We start from the raw sequence: 26,940 nt of genomic DNA on the forward strand, positions 1-26,940 counted from the left end.
ACATTTGCTAAAATGGACAGTTGTTAAACAGTGTTGGACAATATTTTTTATACAACATTTTAATTTTGTTACGTGGATATTTTCTTACTAATGCTAAAACTGCGGTTGCAGAAATGGTTGATATTAAGAAGTGATGTTACTATCAAGTTTAATGTATGCTTTCAATACTTATTTATAACATTTGTTTGAAATAGGTTCAGTTGTTTCGAAGATTAACGAAAACGAACATCGTGTATATTATGTTAAAAATCGATTCCAAAAAGCTCTCTGCTCTCTTTAACTCTTGAACATAAATATATGAACCAATATTCATACTAAATCTTAAACCCTCAACAATTGGGTAGTAGGAGGGTCAATATGTTTTTAATGTACCGATTGTGTGACATCTAATTTTAATGGCCAAAGAACAATTCCGCAAATCAGAGGTCTCTCTATCAATCTTGTACAAAACGGTGCCCAAAGTTTTAATTTAAGTGTTATAACAAACTATATGTATTAATGATTAAACAACACATAAATTGAATTGTATTTAATTTTTTTTAATCTTTTTAAATAAACCGTTTAAATATTTCAGTTACAAATTCTACCCATTTCTTCCGTCCAAGTCGGAAAGACTATTTTTATTTATGTCCATTTATGACGGGGAGGCAGGATCATGAAAATAAAGTTTAATGCGGATTATGAACTTCGAAATTGTTGATCTAATCATTCTGAATAACTGATAACCGTCAATTCTCCCTCACGAAAACACGAACATGGCTCATCTTGTTTATTTGGAACAGACCTCTTTCAATAGATTATGGGAACAGGAAAAAATCAAGTTTGTAGCATTTAAGTTAAAAGTAAATTTCATCGTGTATTTTATTAGTTATTTTAATTACTGCAACTCATAGAACTGTTTGGAAAGCGAAGTTTTCCGAGCGGGATTCCTTGTTTACTCTGGCCCGCATCACGGTGTAAATGTGTTCTCCCGCTGTTGGCTCTCATCTAATTAGGTTGCCGGCACAATTGTTGATTTTAGCAAGATGAAAACCATTCCGTAATATCGGCTGTGATACTATTTCATGTTTTTAAACAAATTTTACTCTTTTAGCACTGCACTTAATTTTTCCGCATTGCAAAACGATACAATTTTCTATATAACTTTATATATTTCAGGGTCGATTTATACGCAAAGAATTGTATCTCACAAATAATGGCAGAAAATAATTGGCAAAGCATAAGTATGAATTTTTCTTCTTTCAAGTGTTTAGCAAATGAATTTTTCAACCAAATTTCTCCAAAATATACTTTTTCTTCAATATCGTACTGCAACGCAACAACATAAAGTCATATCTTTATTTATATTATGATTATTCTGAGATATTCATGTTAGAGGGAGCAACTATGTGAATCGATTGGCAAATGTGGGAATAAAAACATACCGAATATTTTACTGGATATGGTGCAAAATATGTTTCCCTCACCAAAATATGTTCTCTGGAAATCGTTTTCATAAATAACAATGTCACAAATTATATCCGTTCTAATTATGTCTTATAATACATACTGCATAAAAACTATTAAAGATAGAAGGTTACGATAATTGAGGATGATACTTATTTTGGAAAAAGCACGTTGCAAAAACCACAGGATTAATCTAAAAGGACTCAGTGCCACGAATTCCTTTTAAAAAAACTCGCAAATTCTGTCGTTGTGACTTCTAAACTTTTTAATATAAACAACGAGGAATGATCTGATAAGTACTCGAATTTACCACTGTATTTTAACTACCTACATCAATAACTTAAGCATAAATTTGGAATCAAATTTTAGAAAAGTTCTGTTTCGGGAGGAACTCCGAAATGTACAGGAGTTCAGAAAAGAGTTTCACAAATTTCTGTAGTTGATAGGGACTCATAATAAAATTAAACAAGCATTATTGTCAGTTAATAGACATCAGCTATTTTACCATGTTTGTTGCAACGAGGCTTGTGCAAACGTCCCTTTAAGTGGTCGTGCTCCTTTGTGCGTTGACGGATTTCTTTTATTTTATAACTACTCTGGTTTCTTCTGTTATTTGACTTAAAAAAAATTCAAATGGTTTTATAATAATAGAAATGGCGGCTAGTGGCTAAAACAAAACCTTTCTCGACTTATTTTAACAGGGCATTTTTATTTTGAAATCATAAGTACTATCAGCCACAGGTTTGTTATACCCTTTTCTGAACATCCTGTATATACATATTAACAAGTATATGCAAACACATGGAAAATTGCATTCATATTTTATATAGATAGTTGAGGAAAATACGAAAACCTCGTACGTAATTGCTTTTGTTTAAATTCTACGAGTTTGCAATCATGCGGATCTATAACCAACTCAGACGAGAATTACATTAGCATAACAGGACAGAATATTATTGAAGGTCACATTTACCATTCATCCTCGGGCCAGTAATTTAAAATTTGCTACTTTCCTCAATTAACTCTTCTACTGCTTTTTATAACCTGTCTGCGCACTTAGCCAATGTCCACAGATCGTACGCCTGAAGATGCCTGATCAAAATTCATATCAGTTTATATAAGTTGTTTGTACCTCCGTCCTTACATTATGGGTTTCTATGACACATTTTCTCGTTGTTTCGAACCAAATGGTTAGCACTTTCAGGAAAATATTATACACAAACGCAATTATGATATTTTAAATTCATGTCCCAAAGTATGCTAGAATAAAATTTACGTTTTAGATACTCGACACAAATTGTAAAAAGTGAAATATGCTATGAACATATTTGGGCCTACAATATTTTAAAAATAAAGGAAAAGTGTCCAACATCTTCTTGGATAATTAATCGAAAATAAGTGGTTGCTCAACCACGTTTTGAACATCTTTTATACAGTTGGTAGCCATTTAATTTATTTCTTATTGCATGAATATTTCCGAGAAAACTGTATAATGGCTCTTTGTTCAGTTACTTATAAATTATTACTTGTGATGAAAAAATAAACAATGTCATCGAAAATAAAACTATTTTTTATATTAAAGCTACTTTAAAGCTACTTTATTTTTATATTTTTTTATTATTTTTTATATTATTAATATTACATTTTGTATATTAATTAACCATCGTTTCTTCCCCAGCTCCAGTCATGATGTATCTATTTGTGTCTATTGTTGTGATGTGTATCTATTTATCTATAACTAAAGGGAGGGTTCCATGGATGTAGCCTACATAATTTTAAATCAGTTTAATGACCAGTCTTAATACAAAATGGAAAAATTTAAACTAAAATGAATATTTTGGTTTATGATTTGTTTAAATGTACCGTAACGGAATTTAACATTTTAAACTTAATAAATGCAATTTAGTTGAATTAAAATTATGTACAAATCATTATGAAGTGCAATTTTATAATCTATTTCTACTTAACAGTTTTGTATTTCATTAAATGGGTGGACAAAAAACGGAGAGCGTACTCTTGATGAAATACTCGCTACGAGGTGTTTCAAGAGCAATCAAATTAGTCTGCGTGTATAGGTAGCAATAATGCTAATTATTCATTTTGGAGGAGTTAAGTATTAAAGAAGGCTTAATTTCGCTAAGCCTTACATTACAATTATTATCGTTGTAAGGCTCAAGAAAATACACCTCAATATCCTCCTTCGTTTTATTGCGGAGTAAATATGATAATTTTGCCTTTGGCTGCGTTTCAAGAAACAATAACATCATAATGTTTTTCCTCACTTACGTAAACAAAATTCTCGCTCAGTTTCAAAACATGTTTAATTTTATCAGAACTAATTAGGAAGTGCGAACGTCATCCCTTAGCGAATAAAAGTTTCTCCTTTGATCAAAATCAACAATCGAATTTAGCGTAATTGGGTGAGAGCATACAGTTGCTTCAACACATTTGCTCAGAGATGCGGGTCGTTGTGTGCTGCAAAGTACACTGTACCTGGGGACCTAAGCGATGATGGTATGTTTAGTTTTTACCTCACACATTTGTTTGGTACGTTTAATCCTGTGGTTTTAGTCTCTGTGTAGCTTGAGAGGACGTGAAAGAGCTATATAAGTTAAACATATTTTTATTTTTGTGTTTTACTGTTGAGTACTATTGCACGCGTTACGTTTGACAGAAAAGAATGCTAATACAGTTTTAAGCTGAAAATGACTAAAAAATAAAGAGGGGGGCATGAGCATCAACAGCGATACATTAATTTATAAATGTATAGTATTATTCATATTATCAGCAACAAATACTATTAACACTTGAAATCGAGTGAAAACTTATTATAAACCAGGATGAAAGTATAAGAAGAAACAGTGTCATGATTGTGTGCGCATGTGTGTGTGTGTGTGTGTGTGTGTGTGTGTGTGCGTGGTGTGTGTGTGCGTGTGTGTGTGTGTGTGTGTGTGCGTGTGTGTGTGTGCGTGTGTGTGTGTGTGTGTGTGTGTGTGTGTGTGTGTGTGTGTGTGTGTGTGTGTGTGTGTGTGTGTGTGTGTGTGTGTGTGTGTGTGTGTGTGTGTGTGTGTTGTGTGTGTGTGTGTGTGTGTGTGTGTGTGTGTGTGTGTGTGTGTGTGTGTGTGTGTGTGTGTGTGTGTGTGTGTGTGTGTGTGTGTGTGTGTGTGTGTGTGTGTGTGTGTGTGTGTGTGTGTGTGTGTGTGTGTGTGTGTGTGTGTGTGTGTGTGTGTGTGTGTGTGTGTGTGTGTGTGTGTGTGTGTGTGTGTGTGATTATATTGGTCTGTCTGGCCAACATTGAAACTCGAGGATCAATAATATCAACTCCGATATTAAACAGTAATCTAACTCATTTCTAACCTTGGCCCACTAGATATTATTGTGTCCACTAATATTAACCTGGATATACAGAACTTCCTTATAACTTCTGGAAACGCTAAGGAGACGTATATAACGTGAGAATGCCGTAGTCAAAATTCATCACCTCTAATATTCTAATACATTCCACTCTATGAGAACAATACTTGCTTATAACTCGTGGAAAGGCTACGCAGACGTAAACGTAACAGTGTGACATGACGTGGAACAATGTAGTCAATCCTCATCATCTCTAATATTCTAAAGCATGCCCCTCTAGAACCTCAATACTTCGTATAACTCTACGTGTATGCTGGGAATTCTACGCAGACGTATATGTATATGCCGTAACGATGCCGTATCACCACGTAATCACATCCGATCTTCTAATGCATGACCCTCTAGAAGATAAATTACTACACTGTTACGCTAAAATGTCTAATTTAAAAATCAAATGCCTTCTAATAATGTAAGGATTTCAAACCAGAAGGTCAAGACAACACAATATTTCTGACAACAATATTTCTGCATTTATAAAATCAGTTAAATAGATAGTACGTACATTTTGATTAAACTTTGAAATGTTAATTTGTAAAACCTTTATAATATTCTAATAGTTATTTCATGATTTTTAAGTAAAACTCCCATGAACTTTCATAGGTTATATAGTATAGAAAAGTATAGGAGACGTATAGGAAAGACCATATATGTTTTCTTCATATTTTAAATGAATATATCAATGAAATTTTAGAGTTTTTCTCTAATTTAATGTATTACTTTTAACAGCAAATAAATTTTACTATATTTTAATATTCGTAAAACCTTATATGGCGGTTCGTTTGAATCTAAATTAGAAAGCAAGTGAAAATATACATATATATATATATATATATATATATATATATATATATATATATATATATATATATATAATAAGATATAATACAGATGCAATGACGTAAAACCAACTAAATGAAATCTATTCCAAATACTTTACCTTTACATTCAGAAGTTTGATATATCGAAAAATATTACAATACTTCAAAATGTAACCATCGTAACTGATAAGTTTTGGTGTTTGTAAGGACAAAACAAACAACGTCAATCTTTGAAAAGCCAATATACAAAACATCACATTTTATGAGGGCATATATTTTTTTACAATACGTTTGCAACCTATGCTATTTTTTGACCTGCGCTGACTGTATCTTTTTCACAAGTCAATGAAATTCTTATTTTTTGAGGATTAATTTACCTAAAAGCGTTTCACGTGTACCTTCACCAACATTCAACTAAATTATTGTTACAGTTAAAATGTAATATAACAACATTTAGTAATACAGGTATCTATAAAAAAAACACGTTTAAAACTTCACGTTTTTTAAGTGATTTCATAAGCTCAAAGCAACATGGTGTGGGGAATTATTTTAGAATTCTAATATTGCAACTGCGAAAAGTGTCTTTGTTTTATTTTTGTTTTGCTTTCACGTATAGACTATTCAACCGATTGTACTGAAATTCTACAAGGACATTCTTAGGGCCCCTGGGATGGACATAGGCCTCTTCTTGTTCCTTACAGTGCTGAAAAACGCCATAGGCTGCCATAAAGAGAGAAATTCTTTATTTCTGTATTAAGAGAGTGCCATTTTTGTGATTTTTTTACAGTTGCACCTAGCCCTATTTTTGTAAAAGCTGTTTAGTGATGTTTTATCCAATGCAGCATTTTACAAGTTTCTCTTTTAATGCTCAAACATACTAAACGGTAGGAAATTTATCCAGTTTTAATTTTATATGCACAGAATATAATATTATTTATGACTGCTTTTAGGTTATGTAAAGAACAATTACTTGAACAGGAGCATCGATAATTCAATTTTTGCAGGTGTGAAATATCGCGTCTGTATTGAAGTCGGCTTGCACGATATCCTTTGAAAGTTGATTTTTTCTAATTCAGTATCCATGTAATGTATGGGAAAATCCATATCACTCACAGGTAGATAGTCAGTTACTTTTACGCTCGTTCCTCAAGAGCCAGCTGTACTTCATTGTACCCGCATAAGAGCATCACCTTTGTGATCTTATCATTAGTACTATAATAATCATATAAAGGACATTTAAATATGTAATACTCAACTAAAACGCTTTTATACCCTTCAATATTGATATTTCTTATACACAAGAAATTTTTAATTTTATCTTTTAAATACTCAAAAAGTAGTATGCCACAAAGAATCTAAAAAGAGTCTTGATACGTATTAGATTAAAATGAAACATTTCCCACTATGATTAAAAAAGGGGCGTAAACGTGCATGAAGTTTATCACTGTCCTTACGGGCCAAACCTCAAGGTCGTTTCACTATAGTCGCCTCTAAATTGACGACATTCCACAAGGAATCCGGAAGAATATACGACTAAATAAAAGTATTGATTAAGTGTACAAAAAGTTAAATTTCGACATAAAAATAAAAATCTTGATAGCTATAACACGAGTCTTGAAAGTTCTCTGGTCTTGGGCCATAAGACCTCTGTTACAGTGTTGAAGGTAACGGAGAAATGGTTAAATATAAGAATGAATTTTTCAGGAATAGATTAAATAAAAATTATGGTAATAATATTGTCATCCGTGTAATAGCATTAACTCACCTTTAATTTTAAAATTGCATCCCTCGAGTTTTATTTAATTTAAAATATACTTTTTCCTTTTAACCATAATTCATGTATACGTTAAAGAAAAATTGTTATCCTTATCCTCAATCGTTTTCCTTTCCAAGTATCATTATTTATTGCCCCAAACTTACTTTTTTAGCAAGAATTTTAATTCATCGTGAGGAATCAAGGACTTTTTCTGTTTTAAGTATCTTCTTGGAAGGTATCTTTAAGTGTGTCCGTCATATTTATAATAACCGAACTAAATTAAAAATCGATTACATCTCCTGAAGAACTAGCCAACATTCTATATCTTGCATCCAAAATCTTACCCCTCTTTTTTATTTTACACTGTTGCGTTATATAGTAGAAATTCCCTGTACAATTCTTGTAATCCCGATACAAAATGCATGGTTAACAATATATTTTGAACAAACGAAAAACTGTTTGCTCTCAATTGTTAGAGAAGGCAAAAGAAAAATGGCCGAAGCTCTCATTCATCACCGGGCTATTACCAACGGCCAGCAGTATTCATCACAACGACATATTGCGTTTTTAACTACGTTACACATTCTTCGGCGTTCAGTGTTTTCCTTGTTGGCTATCCCAGTAATTAATTTAGTCATACTTAAATTTTTTACTGCTGTACTTTGTTCTTTTATGGAAATTATCGCTAAGTAAGCAATTAATAAAGCACCTTCATGAAATTATTATCTGTCAAAATAAACTTTAAAATGTTACATAGTTCCGTTAGTTGTATGCTGTCTTGCGCTCACGGTAGTGTGATTCACACGTAGGTTACGCGGGACACCATTTTCTCACTTGGTGTTATGGGAAGAAGAAGTAACATTAGGCTAGCTTGTAATTGCTAGTATGTAATTGATTTTATTAGTGTGTGTGTGTGTGTGTGTGTGTGTGTGTGTGTGTGTGTGTCTTCTTATAGCACATTTAATTTTTATAGCGTCTTAATAATCTAATGTATTTTTATCTTATATTATTAAATTTTTATTTAAGTATCCTACAGTAGCCTTTATATACAGTCCTTTTTAATTTACCTTGCGTGGCGGCGCCCACTACATCGGCAGCCCTGGAATTTCTTGTTTCCAGTGCTCAGTGTACGCTGGCGAAACCTAGGCTGATGATTTTATTTTCTACATATCAAAGTATACTTTTTGAATGCTCGTTATTTAATAGCCTTGATTTTTAGCTGTTAATGTGGTTATTTTGTTATGAACTCGATAAATTCAATGGGAGAACTCTTAAATTGTAGACTGTATATTGCATGTGACGCCGTTTTTTTTTGGGCGGGCTACGTATCTATGTATTCCACGGGGGAAAACTTTCGTTTCGAGTCACGGAACGTCACGTTTGTTAGCTCTGTAGCCGCTAGGAGCGGGACTATCGCGGCCATGTTGATGTCAACGCGTTTCTCCGTTCAGTCGATATTCAGGCGTGCGAACTTGTGGTTACTGTCTCTCATTGTTGAAGTGACTACTTCTTTTGGCGGGCTATGGATGTATGTTTTGAAACTTAAAAAACATTCGTTTCGTGTAACCCATTTTTATTTTTTTCACATGCTTTCAAAGACAACTCTACCGAAACGTAAACAAACTGTTATATAAACATCTGCTCTGAACTACCAATTGATAACGATAATGAAAACTCTGTTAGGAGAGATAAAATGGAAATATAAACCACAATAACATACAACATTATATATGATAAGGAAAATAACGAAATGTTTCTCTAATCTAGTAGTGTTTTACAATGATTTGCTTTCTATATATTCGGTCAGTTTACTCATATTATTGTTGACGTAAATTTTGTCCATCACATCGGCTGGATCTATTGCAGACTTTTCTTGGTCGTGGAATTGTTCAGGTTAGGTTACTTAAAGTCCAATTTAAAAGCTGTCAAAATTACAAAATCAATTCATATTTTATTATTAGTAGCTATGTTGACTTTAACACACTAAAAAACTTCCAATGCGAAACAGTTATTGCAAAGAGACTAAAATACTATGTATGATATATATAAAATCTACGAACTACTACTGCAATGTATTTACAGTATTAGTAAAAACCAAACGAACCTAAAATTTATTAATTTACTTCATCATTTAGTAGCATTATTTGAAGCTCATCGGATTTTAAATTGAATTTCAGCACGGTTAATATTAATTTCTATTCTAGTTCACTACTACTTTCGTTCAGACGGGATACAAAAATGGATTAAAAATAAATTGTTTTGATCTTTTCTAACTTACAAAGCCGTAGTGTAATTTAATCCCGGAAGAATTATTATTTCAGTTTGTTAAAATTATAACCTTTACTCAATTACATTGGGCTTTACCTGACATTCGCTTGAAAAATAAATTACGTAAAAAACAGATTTTAAAACAAAAACTTTGCAGAAGAAACATCAAAATCATTGATTGACTTTTAAAAATATAAATTAAATTTATCAATCTCAAACGATGGAACAATATGGAACAACGATAGATGCCGTGTTTACAAGATATCTAGCAAGATTTGATTCCATAATTTTTATTTTTATAACAATTATTATGAACCCATTATTTTATTTTCAGAATATAATTACAATGAAAATGAAGTAATTGTTCAGAAATACAAGATTGTATTGAAATTAATACTGACAAAAATTATAGAAACTAATACAAATTATAATAATAAAAATGTATAAATATGTATTAATTTAATATTTAGAAATCAGTGGTCATTATAATATATGAGATGTAAAAGATATTACACAAATATATATACAATTAACAGAAAATATAAATTTTGTTTTAAAGAATTGAGTATCTCTTATTATTTTAAAATATAAAAAATAACCATTTAATAATTAGTGAACAAACTTTTTCAAAAGATATATATTTTCAACTACCTTTCTGTTTTTTGTTTATACTTTTGAATGATTTTTTTGTAAAAAGCATTTCATTGTTTAAGTAAAATTAGTATTCATTTTTCTTTCTTATTCAAATTATAATACACTTCATTGCTTTAACTAATATTTGTGAATCTTTAAGATGTGGGAAAAGTGAATCAACTGTGACTAATGTGTGGTACTGTATCATAAAAAAGTAATTCATTCATTAAACATTTTTTTTTTTCTAATATATACCAACAAAGAGATAAACCGAGTGTTTGTTTCAGTGTTAATGGTCGGGCTCGACAAATCTATCTCCTTAATTGAACTGCGCAATTTCGGTTTAATAAAGTAAAACAACAAATCGACGTGTTTAATCTAAACGCACATCAAACCACCGACTGTATATATATCTCTGAAACAAACGATAATCACTCGCTTCAAACCGTACTTCCATTGGTAATTATTGAGATAAAGCCTTTTGCTTGACAATAAATTGTGTTATATTCTGCGTGGAATCACTATAGTTAACGAATCAGTTTTTGCTACACTAATGTACTGTTGCTTGATAAGCAATAATTATAAGTGTTACGTGACAAAAGTTGAATTGGAAAATTGATACATAAGATTATTATTCGTAGATATATTAAATAATTAAGAAAAACTACTATATATTAAATTTGCTATAATTATGTAAGAAAATAAATTTTACCTTCTGATGAAAACATGTACTTTCAGTTTAACGTGATGCACAGTTGTAAATAAGTTGTTCAAAATGTTTTTATACGTTGGCTGTCTACATTTGTCAACCATTGCCATATTATCATACCAAAAAACATCCATAAATGTAAAAGAATTATTATTACATATTACTCAAACATGATGTTGAATCGCTTACATATGAAATACACCAAAATCTATTATGCATTGAAAATAAGCGATAATGGGCACTTTTGCTACAACTTCATACAATTTTTGATATTAACGCAACCAGTAATTCAAAAACAATGATCTTTTATACTTGGTTTTATACTTCCCTCCTGGAAATCTCATCAATATTAGTTAGGCTATCTTAAGTAAAAAGTAGCGGAGCAACTGTTTGACTGCAATGCTATGGATTAATTTTTCTTGTTCTTTATTACACTCTTAAGGTCTTCCTTGGCTATATCTCATGTTTTAACTTGGTGACTATAAACTGAGTATGATGCTGCATATATTGTCTTTATTTAACCGTCTCTTAGTTATCGTACCTATATTTTTAGAAGATTTTAGTATTATTCTATACAAGGGCAAGATTTATTTTTCTTAAAAGGGTCGCTGCAACTGTAATACAATATACAAAGGTACGAAATATGCAAAGTTTACAATCAAAAGAAAATCTCTCTCTCTCTCTCTCTCTATATATATATATATATATATATATATATATATATATATATATATATATTGTTTGTACGCAGAGAGACTATTTTTAATTTTGCATGTGCCTTATAGATGTTGCTAAGGCTTTTCATTTCTTTAATTGTGTTTTTTTTAATATCCAAATTCTACCACAATTTTATAAATACATTATTATTACGTATACCCAAATCATGTCCAGCTTAAGATTTCTTGACTGTATGAGAGGAGAAAGAGGTAATTGGTACTTTTTAATAATGGTCTTTTCATGGGACGTGAATAGTTTAAACTTGTGGTCCACTGAAAGATAAACTGACAATAGATATAGAAAATTGAGTTAGTATTTGTCCAGTAATTAAATAATTCTTTTACACAATTGGTAGGACAAGAAAAGAAATTACTGTCTAGTCAAAATATATCTGACAATCGATTTAAATGTGTATTTCAAGTTCATTTCGTTTATTAATTGTTGAATATCAAAAACACATTAACTTTGAATGTATACTTCCTATGCATTCTGAGCTGTAGGTACTATAAGTTTAGTCTGTCAATCTTATTTATAAATCTCGTTTAAAAAATTTTTTATAAATTAAAAATCATGATAATGGTATACATATGGTACCAAAATAGTATAATGATGGTTAACTAAATATCTCTGTGATCGATAATAATAACGTATCCAAATATAGAGCATGGATAACGTAATTATGGTTTTAGAAAAGTTTGAATAGTTGTTCATAGACGTCTTACCGATAGAATACTTGAATTATTATTTTCTTTGTCAGCTGAATGAAAGGAAATAAAACTCATATTATAAAAAGTATAAATTTATTTAATGAAACATAGAAAGACTACTGTATCTTCTTCCTCGATGAGCCAAGTTGAAGAAAGTGTGGAATTTTCAAGTTATAGCGTCGAGCAAGCCAGTAGATCACTAGCAGAAGACCAGCGAGACAGACCAACAGCACCACCGCGACATCTAGCAGCCAAAGCTGGTACCACGGCATATCCACAGCTGTACACGAATAACAACATTCTTACTCAAAATCATGATGTCTTAAAAGTGTGTAGATTACTGATACAACGTTGATACAAGTCCAAAATAATATCATTAATTGGCAGGGTTAACTTTGGACTCTTAACAACTTTTTAAATATATTAACAAAGAAAATTAGAATTATAGGTACTTCTCATAAATACATTAATACACAAGGAGCCTTTGTTTGAATATATGAGTCGCTTTTTGACTCACTATTTGCAAATGTAAAGGGGAAAAAGAGGTATTCTTCTCAGTTTGAGATACCCTACCCAGAAAAAACCTTTTAACTGAACATTTAAAAACTTTTTATGTAAAATATGAATGTATCTATGATGATTGAGTATATTACAAACCTGGTGAGCGGAGATGGCGGGCACCCTTGTGTCTCAGGACATACTCTGTCCAATAAACCGCCGTGTCCAGTGGAGACATTGGCCTGTCCGTGAACCGTTCTGACAGGTCTTTGGCCTTCTCTCGGTAACTGAAATATGGAGGGAGTTGAGACACATTTTGTAATATTGCTATAATTTTTGAGAATTGAGACAAACAGAGATAAGTAGAATTAGATAATTATACAGAGTACACGTGGACCAATAAGACCATGAGATGTTTATTATAAGAATATTTTAACGTACCCATTTCGTATCTATGGCCCTCTAAATCTTCCTCAAACAAAAATATATGTTTGAATAATAATTAGGTTATTTGTAACAACATTTCAAATAGAATATCCAGGTTTATCAGTGAAAAACTTATATTGTGTTATAAAACCTATTGGAGAGTTTTCAAGAATATTTCGATAGGAATGATAACTTCTTAAAATTTTAAGCTGCTGTTTAAATTTGAGGTGTACTCTTGTAATACTATTCACCTTTCACTAGATATGTGTTTCAAGTGTCAAACGCCATTTAGTATATATTTAATTACATTACATAAACTAGCTTTTCAATGTTTGTAGGTTAAAAAAATCTAATTATTATATTTCCAACACTATTCAATCAGTTTTCAATCACATGTGGTTTGTCTAAAGTTAATTGTTTCCCCACAAAGCATGTTGCATCGATTCATACAAAAGCTAAACGCTCGTGCTATCATTTAGCAATTAATTATCTTCCTTTCATCCCAGTCAAAGCAGGTTTGTTCCAATTGAAATTCCAGTTTGACTACGAAATAGTTTGCAGATTAACTGTGGCGATGTGATTTGTGTTGTTGATCCCTTGTCAATATGTTTAAAATATTTCAATCAAGCTTATCGAGTTGGATTTGCAAGTTAGTGCTAAATTGGTTCCATATTTACATATAGAAATATTACCTTTCTGTAGATTTAGTTTTTTATAAATAATATATTCTTCTATAAATTTGCATTATATTTTTTACTGCTTGGATGTATTTTTTATTACAAAGAAACTTGAAAATGTGCAAAAGAACTAGAGTTATCTTAAAACATTTCTTTTGTAATTAAATAATATTAACATGTCCTTTTGAACTGTTTGACCGCTTGTGCTGCTATCAATTAATTGTATATGTGCAGATCAGGGCTACTCTAACACAGAAAGTTATTATCGTTGTACTCGTACCTAGATTTATCTTAGAGTTTGAAGATTTGTTAAATTTATGTGTGATTACAACAAAAGATTTATGCACTCCAAGGTTCATACAATCAGGTTTCATTAATAAATGCTCTAAAATACATCTTCAAATAACATAATTATAAACAACAAAGTCTATAAAGTTGTTTGCTGCTTGTATGACTCAATTCTATCCTTTTTTATATTGAGGGGTCTGAATTATGTTTTAAATTCAAAAATACTTTTATCTGTTTAATTTTATGAAATACTATATTTACAAGTATCTTTTATTGTTGCTTGAAAGTATATAGTAATTATAAAATTGTTTAGTAGTGGATTATTGTAATTATTGTGATACCTGGAATCGAATAAGACAGCTCGGAGCGCCTCAAGCAGTCTCCTTGGAGATGTAGTCATAATCCAGCTTGACGGCGGCTCTCAGGGAAGTCAGATGGGCCACGTTGTTCCCCTGGTCCCTGAACATGGGGATGAGCACCATGGGGACCCCAGAGGTTATCGCCTCTCCGGTTGACAGCAACCCACCGTGTCCCATGAACGCCCTTATTTTGGGATGGGCTGAACATTTACATAAAGATGGTTGTTACACACTATAACGACTCGGATTGTAGATATTAATATTTAGACATCCAAGACGATATACAATTTTTTTGATTAGTAAGCTCTGAGTGAATATTCAGCAAAATTTATTACTAGATTTTTAAACTATTTAATATTATCTGGTTTGTCTTAAGAAAAAAACACACACAGTTCTAAATTAAAATAATGGATTTATTTTAAACTGGCAAATTAATAAGTTCAACGTTCCAGAATTTTCATCACTCTATTTTCCATAAAGAATTGACAAACCGTTTAGTAAATTTAAAAATTCCTTTGGCAAGAAATAAAAATATTAATCAAATATATCAAACTAAAAATCAGAGCTCTCTTCTAAAATAAAATAATAAAGTTTTAAAATAAAAATCTAATACCACTTTTAATAACTAAAATTAAAATGTTCACTTCTAAGTACATTCACATTTTAAAAATAAAAATTTAAACTTCTCTTTACACTAGTTGAACCTTAACTTTCAAGTCCCTGCAATTCGGATTACAAATCTCTCAAACAATTATTAATGTTCAATTAATTTCCAATTAATAATTCACAATAAAACAGTTCCAGTTAAGTACTAATAAATTACTAAATTTCCAACTTTCAGTTAAAGTTATTAACAAAGTTCAATTTTAATTCACCTTTCTTGCAACTTTGAACCAAATGTAACTTGTATGATTCTATTATGCTCTATTGTTCATCGAGAATTAATCATGCAGATTGCTCTGTAGTTTCTATAAATTTAATTTTTGACGTGACAACGTCTTAAATTAGGTTGCGGCTCGGAGTCACTCATGAAAAAGTGTAACGCCCGGTAACGTTACGATGCCCGTCCAGTGGGTCCGCCGCACGGGATAAAGCAGATAACTGTGGGTCCGCCGCACGGGATAAAGCAAATAACTATGTTTATTCGTGAAAATGTGGAGTGCTTAGATTCGTCATTTACAACAACTACAACAATAAAGGTAAATAATTGTACACTGATATTTCATTATCGTAAACTATGATTGATTGATGATTGATTGATTAATTGTTAGATTGACACAAAAGTTGAGAAACTGAGTTTATAGGTTATGTCATACTATTGACAAATGTTGATAGTGTTAAGTAAATTATTAGTTTAAATCACTCTGCAATCAATCGTAATTCAGTCGATTGAGAAGAAACAGCGCGTATTGCTAGTCAAACATTTAAAATAACAAATTATAACCTCTAACCTGTCATAACAGTGCGACCAAACAAACGAACTAAACCGACCAATCACCACGCGCGGAGTTAGAATTTAACTGTGTTTAGCAAGAATTTCAAATTCCAATTTTAGTAAATGTTTTATTTAACTTTACCATTTACAATAACAAATTTTAATTAATTTCAAATTATGTACAATGTTTTAGTAAACAAAATATATTTCTATAGTTAAAATTTGTGCAATTCTTATTTTCATTCAATTCCTTGTTCCTATTGTGCAATTTAATAATATTCATATCAATAAATATTCTACCGAGAAAAAGACGTTGTCACGTAAAATCTTCGCCCGTAAAACCGACTTTACAGGCAACCATAATTTTTTTCCAATAAAAAAGGCAACAAAATTAATTTAATATCAGATCTGGAAGACTATTTCAATAAAACGTACAATGAATTTGGTGCTTACCTCAAAATCCCTCGCGGAAAAAAAATTAGAAACACGGCACACTGTAATCTACTTAATTCACGAAAATTACCAAAAGAAGGGTGAAAATTATGAGTTGGCGCTTATATATACTCCCCCCTCCAATCAGTTCTGCTGGACATCCGCGGTGTTCTCTCATTGGTCCAGCTGCATCAAACAAGGAGAACAATAGCCGTAACAAGTTCTAATCAATTCAAGGCAGTCAACCGCCTTCCTAACAATTTAAAACTACCAGTAGTAACTTGCCTAAGGATTACATATTCGTTTTTTACCCTAATTTCTCACAATCTAATTTAAAATTAAATCCCAATATTTCGTTCCCAAAATATTAATTTAATTTAATTTTTTTATTAAATAAAAAATAAACCAATGTAGCTTTAAAACGCTACACACACTCAACTGTAATTAGGTATTTGGGAAAATTACCTGTATAATATTGTACATTTTAATATACCTGTATTGTAATTTTGTTTGTAAAACATACCCAACATACCCACATAGCACAATACGAGCTCCATAATTGATTAATTTATCTTTTGGATATCAATTAATGACCATCTCGAAAGATATATAAAGGAAGAGGTAAAATCTCAATATACTCCTTAAAAGTCAAATTATCATAATAGCGCATGCAATGGGGTGCCTGTAGTTTGGGAGCGAACTTTTAGGAGCTATGACGATGCCGTCTTGGATTTTGTTAGACATTTTTGAAAGTAAAAGGAGTCTCATGTGGCATATCATTTTGGACAACTTCACCATTAGAAATACAAATGTGAAATCTATTTTATGATAGGTGTGTTTTTGTAGGAGTTATATGACCTGTTATGTTCTAATTCCGGTAAACTTTAACACTCATAATTCCTAAAAAATATATAATTTAAAATACATTTGTAATCTGTAAAGTATTGCGCCCCCTCCTAAAGACACATCTACCAGACGCCAGTATGATTTCTTGCAACTTTGGAATTTTATAAGGGCCCTATTCAGATTCTTGCCTTACACTTTATCAAGTCCGTAACAACACTGTGCGTATAATTCTGTTCATTCTGTAAAATAATAGTTTAAAACTACTCGATATCATATTAAACTCTTCATAAAAGTATCAAAATATCGTATACGAATAATTTAAACAAGAACTTTTAGTTAAAAAGACACAAATCAAGGTAGATTTAATTGTTCACCAAATCAACGAGTAGGCCGTTCTGAATTTACCAGCTCCTGAAAACTTCTGAGAGTACAATACTCTATATTTGGCAAACTTCACTTCTGAAAGCCACGGCCTAATTTTTAAGAACAGTATTCGTAATACCTCTGGTCTCTCTCTCTTTCTCTGAACAATTAATTAACCTTTAATTAATTATCATTCTTAAGGTTTTATATACCTTAAATCAGAAAAAGAATAAGTGTAAATGACGTGCATTCAGTAAATTGTCCTACAACTCCATATAACGTTTAAAGTAAAGGTTACTCTCCTAAGGTTTTATCCCACCTTGCTATGTTTATAATGAACTCTTTTTATTCCACTTAAAAGAATGTACAGTAAAAACATTAACTAATTAAAACAGCACAACTAAAACTGTCTGTTTATTTGTAACTAGACATGGTAGACAACGTGCAACCTCGTGTCGTCGCAACCGGAAGAGGGCACCTTCCAGAGGAATAATAATTAACCGTGGATCCGCCACTAGATTCCCCCTATCCAAACCTAACCAGCTTTGGTGACGAAAGATAAACTAATAATTTAGATATGGTTCCGAAAAGTTCCCTAACAATTATACTTAATCCTAGACAATGTACATTCACTTCTTCCCGGTCCACTATACCCGATCGCTGCACAACGACTCCCCCACAACCTCCGCTTTCTGCTTGCTAACCTAGCAGGAATTATCCTACCAGAAGCTGAATTCCGGATAGTAGGAGGCCCTATTGTATAAGCTATGATCTAGAGGTCGGCGCAGCTGGCTATTGTGTTCACGGCTACTGCAAGATTACGCGAGCCAATTTCAAATCTATAGAGGCACTCGCCGCAAACGTATGCTCAAAGCTTTCTGGTAATATTACTCTTGTGTTTTTTGTGTGATATGACTAACCTGTATCAGGATGTTAATTTTTAATACATTTCATTGATTTCTATTGAAATTTGATATATAATTTTGCATGTGTGAGCGCCCACGAAAACTTTGTTTTTTTTACTAATCTAAAAGACTTCTTACGTAACAGCAGACAAACATTAAATTTACAACATTTTCCAAAGACACTATTGGAATAAAATCACATATAAATTAAGTATAATTAAAATCAGCAGTTCTTAAGCAAGTGAAAGGTAGCATACAATCGAATTCATCTAAAGTTTAACCAAATAGTTAATCACTGAATCGCTTAACGTTTGTGATTTGTCATACTAATATGAATAAATGCTCCGGCCTCGATTAAACTCAGCAACAAACGCATACATTTCATTAATAAGCACATCAAACACATTATTAATGTATGGGAATGGGTAACCATCCGCCTCCCTCCTGCAGGACTGTTTAAACACCTGTTTGATCCAACTCATTAACTCTGCGTGGTTTAGAAACAAATACATAGACGGGCGCTGTTAACTTAACACTTAAAAATGCATTACATTTCAAACATGGTATTGCATATTAAACTGCGCTTTGGTTTGATATATACTCTATATGGGTATTGTAAGCTTTTCTAATTGGCTGAGAAGCCTATCATTCTAAAGGACTAGAAAAAAAATTCATTTCAGTCTGTTTGTCTGTCTATTTGTATATGATTGCAACACGAAAGACAATTCGAAATAATTGCATTTTATATGTTTTGCAATAATGATGAATCTATTTTATATCTAAAATTTAATCCAAGATTCTTTAGTACTTGGAAAACGTTTCGTGTGTTTGCAATATGCAGAATTAACATCATTGCAAACTATGCTCATATTCCTTCCGTATGATACAGCTCTCTATCAAACATACTGCTTTAATTAACCATTTAGATTTTTTTCACACCAATAATTGAAAAAATGTATATTAAAAATATAGTTTTTCCATGGTTTTAAAACTCATCATTGAGAATAAAGAGAAAATTAGAGATATATTGTCCACAATATTTAAATAAATTTCATTTCAGTACTCGTAATAATATTAAAAAAAAAACATAGGAATTACTTATAAGGGCTGATCGTTAGCGAAGCCTATCAATCATGGGACTGGAAACATTTCATTCTGTCTCTCTCTGGCTATCTGTGACTCTGTCCGCACGATATCTCAAACGGATCTGACCTTTGACTTTAAATTTTGAACGCAGATTTGGTGAAGGTTACTTCATGGTATTTGGCTCTGAACGTTAATAATATTGATCTTATGACGTGTAAACTGGATGGAAACAAGGCAAAAAACTATCCCCAAGATCTCTCGAGCAAGATTTAAATGACACAATTTCCATTTTGCCTGCCGGGAAATGTAGAAATCTACTTTCTAAATAATTATTCGTCTGTCTGTCTGTCCTCAGGATTTTAAGAAAAAAATGTGATTTATATTTGAATTTTTGCATGCATACATTGAGAAGCCTGTCATCACGTAGGTTTACGTAATCCTACGTCCTGGTATTCTACTACAGAAATATTGAAAATTTTTTATTTATTTATATATATATATATATCATATTATGTATTATAAAAAACTTCTTTGCTATCATTACGACTATTAATAATAATAAAAAGACATCTCCATTAACTGACTTTGGTAACTGGACAGATTGATACACAATTGACCGTCCAATGTATCAAAGGTTCAACGGTTTATGAGGAAACCAAAGAGACCTTTTCCAACTGATTCATGACGCATGTTGCGATCAATCGGCTTGACATCGTGTCCAGTAAGCTACTTATCGCATTGGAGTTGGTAGAGATTGATGCGGTTTTAAATAAGCAGTAACGCAACTTAACAATTTTTGAAATTAGGGTGCTTTGACTTGTTTTAAATTTTTTCATTTCTGGTTAATATGAAAGTATTCCGTGTATTTTTTTACTGGGATATTAAAACTATTTCTCATCATCAAGCAAGCAGTAAAATGTTAACTGTCCAATTAGAGGTAATTGTATATTCATGTATCGTACAATCTTAATACCCGACCACTGTAAAAGTAATAATAGCTTATACGCACTAAGGAGGAACTATCAGACAAATTACAATAGTTATAAAGTAATTTGCCTCTCATCCCTTCTTCATATTCACACGATAATTTTAAAATTATAATCTTAATTTAACGAGTAAATAATTGTAATAATTAATATCTTAACATATCTAGGAGTGGTATTTACCACTGAGTCGTGGTTTATAATTTATTTATATCGCAATCAAATGACTACGTGGAATTGATATATAGTATACATAACCACCATCCTTCCTACAACATATTACTGAAATTTCAAAACGTGTTTCAAATTTCAACTATTTCAGAAGCATCTATGCTTACAAGCGAATGTTTAAAACATTCCACACTGAATAGTGTAGTGAAAGTTTTGACTTTAAAAGGAATGAAAAGCCACATTATTAATTTCCCAACAATTCGTAAAGGAGCGTAGTATGTACGACTCAATGTTAACTAGAGAGAAAAAATATCAAATTTGTTCTAAGTACAGAAATAATCTCAGTATGGTTATACTTCAATGTATTTGCTTACTTGTTATTGTAAGAATGACTTTCTGATAGTGTATGATGATACATAGGCGAACCAGTTAAAATATAGAGAGAAAATTGTCAGGAGTATTTACGGAGGACGAAGTTTGGCAGTTATGTACTAAACATATTTTTCATGTAGTTCGTGTATTTCATTGTTGCGCTTTTATTCACCCTCATTCTTAGCTGTAGAGCTTTCACTGGAAATGTGTTTTCTGTAAGACTATTCGAATGGAAAATAACTAACACTCTGCTACACCAGACTTTTGTAATAGTTGCTGTGATGAGTCTACGTGAAAGTGACCCAATCCTAAGTGCTTTCTTGTAAGAAGTATGGTTGAAGCTACATCAGCTACAATCTGCATTTTTTAAAGGGCAAAACCTTATGGTAATTATTGGTAACGTGATTAAAAAGTGCCCTTTGATGTGTGCTAACGTTTTAGTAGACGGTTGCAGAGGCCGTGTCAAGTCACTACTGTATGAAATGGCAGAGAAATGGCAGATAACAAACCGCAGGTAAGGTCTGCATCGTATATATGGGGCTTTGCTACCTTCAATTTTGAGTTGCCTTGCTGTTAATCTTGTTTTGAGAAGCATCTTATGTTGATATATTGTGTACAAATTTAGCGTATAAACTTACTAGACTTACTATAATAGCGGCTTCGAGCGCAATCACGTAGGTTTTGGACGTGTATGGAACTTCAGGTGTGAGTGAATTGTATTTCCGACGCCAACGTTAGTTTTTCTTGTTGCTACGATAAATAGCCAAAGTCCAAAGTGTATATTTATGGCCTTTACTCCGGTTTCGGTATTTTTTTGTTCATAGTTGATTTTTCATTGTTTTGACGTACACACATCTGAAATGCCTACTGTCAAGACAACTTTACTAATATGGCTTTTATAACAGACTTTAACCTTATAGTGGAGGTTTAGGGGGCCAATGTACAGCCGACTGCAATACATCTTCTGGATGTTACCCGATAAAAACAATGTTAAACTTCAGACACTTTTAAGATCGTAATCTAGTGATAGAATTATGGTAGATGTCTCGTTTTAAAGATATCACTAACTCTCATCTATTTTTTTTTTTTATTGGTGATTCTGAAAAATCGATAACTTCTACACTTTATTGTTTGAATAATTAAAAAGTATACTCCTAAAAATAAAAACGAAATATATAAGTGCGCTAAAGTTTTTGAAATTCAACACTGATCTTATATGACAGAACTACAACTAGCTCTTTATGGAACCATTTCATAGTAAGAAGAAGCAATTAACAGTACAGCATTTAGAAATAAACTGAAACGGTAGGAATCTCTCTTATTTTGATGAATAAAAATCTACTCTTTATTATAATAATGAACAATAGACAAACATGACACTGCTTACTGCGGGATCACGTCTGGTTAACGAAGGTAGGCAGCGTCATTGTGACATACTACTGCTTTTTGTCGATTCACGGCTCCATCATTCCATTCCGTCATAGTACAGTCGTGTATCAGAGTCTAATACCATTCAAAGTTTTGCAAGCAAACCAACAAAAAGATTCCGTATAATTTACTGGAAATACTGTGAAACGTGTTGATTGTTTAAAACTTACACAGCACGTCTCGCTGAGGCAACCAGTTGCTGATCATCACGTTGTCAGGTTTACCGGGCAGACTTTCGTTCTCCCACTTCATGACAACACGGACCGGTAACTCGGCGAAAGCCTCCATGATGGCCTGTCTTTTGTTCACCGGAAATGAAGATGACTTTAGCACCGATCCCATGGAAAAGATGATGGCCCCTTCCGGTTGACTCGTTTAGAAAGTTGTTCAAGTCCTGTAAGAAGTAAGGGGAATAGTTAATATCCGCTAGTCAAATATCCGAGACCCGCGCTTAGGCTCAGAACATAATTCAGAAGTAAGCGTATAAAGAGGTTAAGGATAATTTCTTCAGACTATAACTTGGTTAAAATATTGCTATTCGTCCTATTCTTTCCTGCCGTCTTAATTTTGTAAATAGAACAAATCTAAATAACATTTATCAAGAATTATTTTTTTATCAAATTTATTAGGGTTTATTATTAAAATTTATAAACTATTACAGTTTCACCAAACTATTTACTGTTGGTACATCGGGGGCTCAAAAGTTCTCGTTACGTCCCTAAAAATGGACTTGTGTGTTTATAATGGACCTTTTAAAAAGTGACATACAATATGTAGTATAACAACTTACCAAACTGAACTGCTATTCAAATGGATATAATTTTAACTTGATACAATTTTGATCTTGTACCTATTTGGATTTTTTTTTCAATTTGTTTTCCTTCAATACTGCTGTGAAATTGATTAAACCCATAATGCAAACTTAATATGACAATAGCAAGGTTTTTACTATTTTGTCAAATAATATTTAAATTAAATTAAAAACTACTGAAATACGGCATTATTGGCCTATTTCGTTATTGTATCGTATAAAGATGAAAAATTCCAACGACTAGTTTGTATTGTTTCTAAATATGTATATATATATATATATATATATATATATATATATATATAATTCAAATATGTCTTGCCTAATGTATACAGACAGAGAAGAGATCTCATCCATTATCTTTTCAGCATGTTAAATATATTTATTTCATTGAATTTTTATTTTATTTTATTTTAAATTTATGTGTCCCTAAGCTTCATCAAAATTTCGATTGGAACCTAATCTGAACTAAATTATTTATGACAGTGAATTAGATATAATACATAGATACAATACGAATTGACTACCGGAAAGTGGAATAAGGAGCAGTTTAGAAACAGAAACTAAAGCTCAGGTTGGAATTTCAAGGTTTCTCCATAATCACTGCAATCATTATAAATTATGACCTTCACTAACGGTCAGCACTGTTATAAACCAGCTGGCGTAATTTTATACAACCAACACGAGACGCTTTATTTACAAATTGTACTTAATTTCGTTATGTTAAATTTTTTAATTTGTTTACAGAAAAAAGTATTACAAACACGACTTATCTGTTCACAGTTTTTGCATGGCTCCAGGTGGTTTCAAGACAATATTCTGACAAGTACTGGAGACAAAATTAACCGACCGAAATTACTAAAATATGGAATAAACGGAACTATAAATTGTCTGGAAAATTTAAAAACAAAATAATGTTGAAATAAAAAGGTTCTTTTCTTTGCAGTAAAATAAATCATATCAGAAAATGGCAAAACGCCTGTTCCCTTCTCACTACATACTTCATTCACAATTAATTGGAATACGGTAATTCAGGAAACGTCTAGTTTAAAACTTGTAGTTGTATATTAATGTAAATTAATTTGTATGCAAACAAGGTTAGTACATTTTTCATTATTTAATGAGCTATAAATAGTTAAAACATAATCAAAAGCCAGAGAACTTTTGAAAAAAGCTTTCTTGTAGCAAAAGTGTAGCTTCATTGCCAAAAATATTAGTTACTGTAATTTATAATCCCAAACGTCAAAAATTGTTAAAATAAAAATATTTTATGGATATATTTATGTCCTACAGTTTACAAAATTTAAATCAAAACTCCCAACTTATCAATATTGAAATTGGTATTTATTGAGTTTTAAATTAATAAAAACTAATTATTACTTCTTTAATTATATGTTATGTTTTCAAATGTGTAGTGTCTGTGATTTTGTTAAGCACTGAATGGGATGCAATATCGCAGTACAAATGAAATCAAGCTTTTATAGTGGTCTCTAAATTATTTTTTGTTTAATAAAAATAACTTTTTTGAAGCTAAGGACCTGAAAAATAATATTTTTAATATATATTTAGACATTTACCTAATACAATTGCACGCTAAATAAATATCTAACAGATGTACTCGGTCGTTATATTTATCAATACCTATACTTACATACATACAAGCACTCATGTACAGGTATACTATACTATGATCGATATTGTTTTAAGTTTTCAGAATATAAACTAGGTTTTTATTGTGTTAGAAGATTAGTAAAAGTGAGTGGCAAATATGAGCAAATCCACCTAATACTAGGTTTGCTTTCTTAAAACCACGCGTATAAGGTAACCATAAAAATCACAACCACTATAAATCATATTTGTTCAAAAAGAAAGAGGTGGTATTAAAGGATCCTAATGTGACTTATCGACAATTTGTAGAATATATTACAGAACACTTTGCTTGAATAGAATGTAAGATATAAAGATATATTCTATGTTTTAAATGTTTTGGCACGAACGTGTAATATTGTTATTTTATAAGTGATTAATCTAAGGATTTGGCTTGTACCACAAAAAAGCTTACCTTACTGAGAGGTTTGACGGGTTTGATGTGTATCCCTCCAACCTCGATGTGCGCGGGAACAAGAGGGCGGCTCCCCAGCAGTGAGAAGTGAGTGTTGACGAGTATTAAACTAGCGTTGTGTACCAACTGTTCCAGGGGCGGAACCCCCTCACCCATCAACTGATAGAACCCTCTTTGTTCCCATAGGAGCACGAAGAACCTCTCAACAGCAAGCATGAGTGTGTAGGCGACATTGATCACTCTGTGGAAGAGGCCCATGCGGTTAGTAAATGGCAGGTTGATGTGGGACACGTACGCGGGATAATTCGGCGTCCCGACAGTCCTGTCCTGATCCGGGCTCGTCTTGGCGGAGTTGAACCCTATATGGGGCACTTTATACTTATGCACGAGGCCAAGGAAACAGTCCGAGTCAAACATTTCTAAAATGATCAGATCAAAGCGGGCGTCCGACTCCAGCAGATCGAGGACAGGTTTAGACTTAAAGATCTTAGAACACAGGTGAAGCCCGACGTTGGACACAGAGAAGGTGTCTGGCACCGTATCATCCCCTCCTCCGATCTTAACCCTGTTTAGCCTCAAGGGGGAGGTCCCCACCAAACTGATGTCGGTGTAGTTGGCCACCGGGGTCTTCTGGGGGTAGAAACTCATGACGGTCATTTGATGTCCTCTGGCGGCCAGCTCCAGGACGAGAGGCTCGAAGACATCGAAGTGGCTCTTGCCGGGATGGGGGAACACAGCGAGGATATTCGCAGACAGAGCGGAACCCAAGAAGCAACCGAAAACTAGGAAGGAATACATTGTTTTTAATAGAACTTGACTGCGATCAATGCGTAATCTCCGATAGTAACATCAGTGTTGGGAAACACTCGCCAAATTCTCCCACTATATATGACAATGTTGGGATGAACTACGACAAGCTACTAAGGTACGGCAGGTCTCACGTCGCGATGTGCCGCCCAGTCCTGCTGAGACTGACTGATGCGGAACCGGTCTCCACACTCTCTTATACAGTTGTACAAGACTGGCATTCAGTTTTTCCTTGTGGGAGGGCTTCATCAATATATAACTTTTGGGGTGCATTCTGGAAATAGTTATGGAAAACAATGAAGAAGATGTTGTTTGCAACACGTAATAAACGCAAATGAATTAATAACAATTGCAAATATCTAGAGGTAAAATGAATACTGTTCAAGTGAAAGTAATAGTTTAAATATCTCGAATGCGTATATTTCCGATATACGTATGTACTACGTAATAATATAATTTTATTAAATTTTAATTAAACTGTTTCTTAATTAAACGTGATATTTATAGATTTTAAAGGTACTAT

The 26,940-nt window shown here is 32.2% G+C and overlaps 1 protein-coding gene across 1 annotated transcript; it reads right to left on the reverse strand.

The window, feature by feature from the left end:
- Positions 1-12,544: 12,544 nt before the first annotated feature.
- LOC124372952 (UDP-glycosyltransferase UGT5-like) lies at positions 12,545-26,613 on the reverse strand. Its single transcript, XM_046831366.1, is given in 6 exon segments — positions 12,545-12,748; positions 13,126-13,253; positions 14,766-14,916; positions 22,908-23,100; positions 23,102-23,131; positions 25,611-26,613. Coding segments are annotated over 6 exon segments (1,464 nt in total). The 5' UTR covers positions 26,409-26,613; the 3' UTR covers positions 12,545-12,584.
- Positions 26,614-26,940: the final 327 nt, after the last annotated feature.

This window comes from Homalodisca vitripennis, unplaced genomic scaffold (assembly GCF_021130785.1).
Source record: "Homalodisca vitripennis isolate AUS2020 unplaced genomic scaffold, UT_GWSS_2.1 ScUCBcl_4479;HRSCAF=10665, whole genome shotgun sequence".
NCBI lineage: Eukaryota > Metazoa > Arthropoda > Insecta > Hemiptera > Cicadellidae > Homalodisca > Homalodisca vitripennis.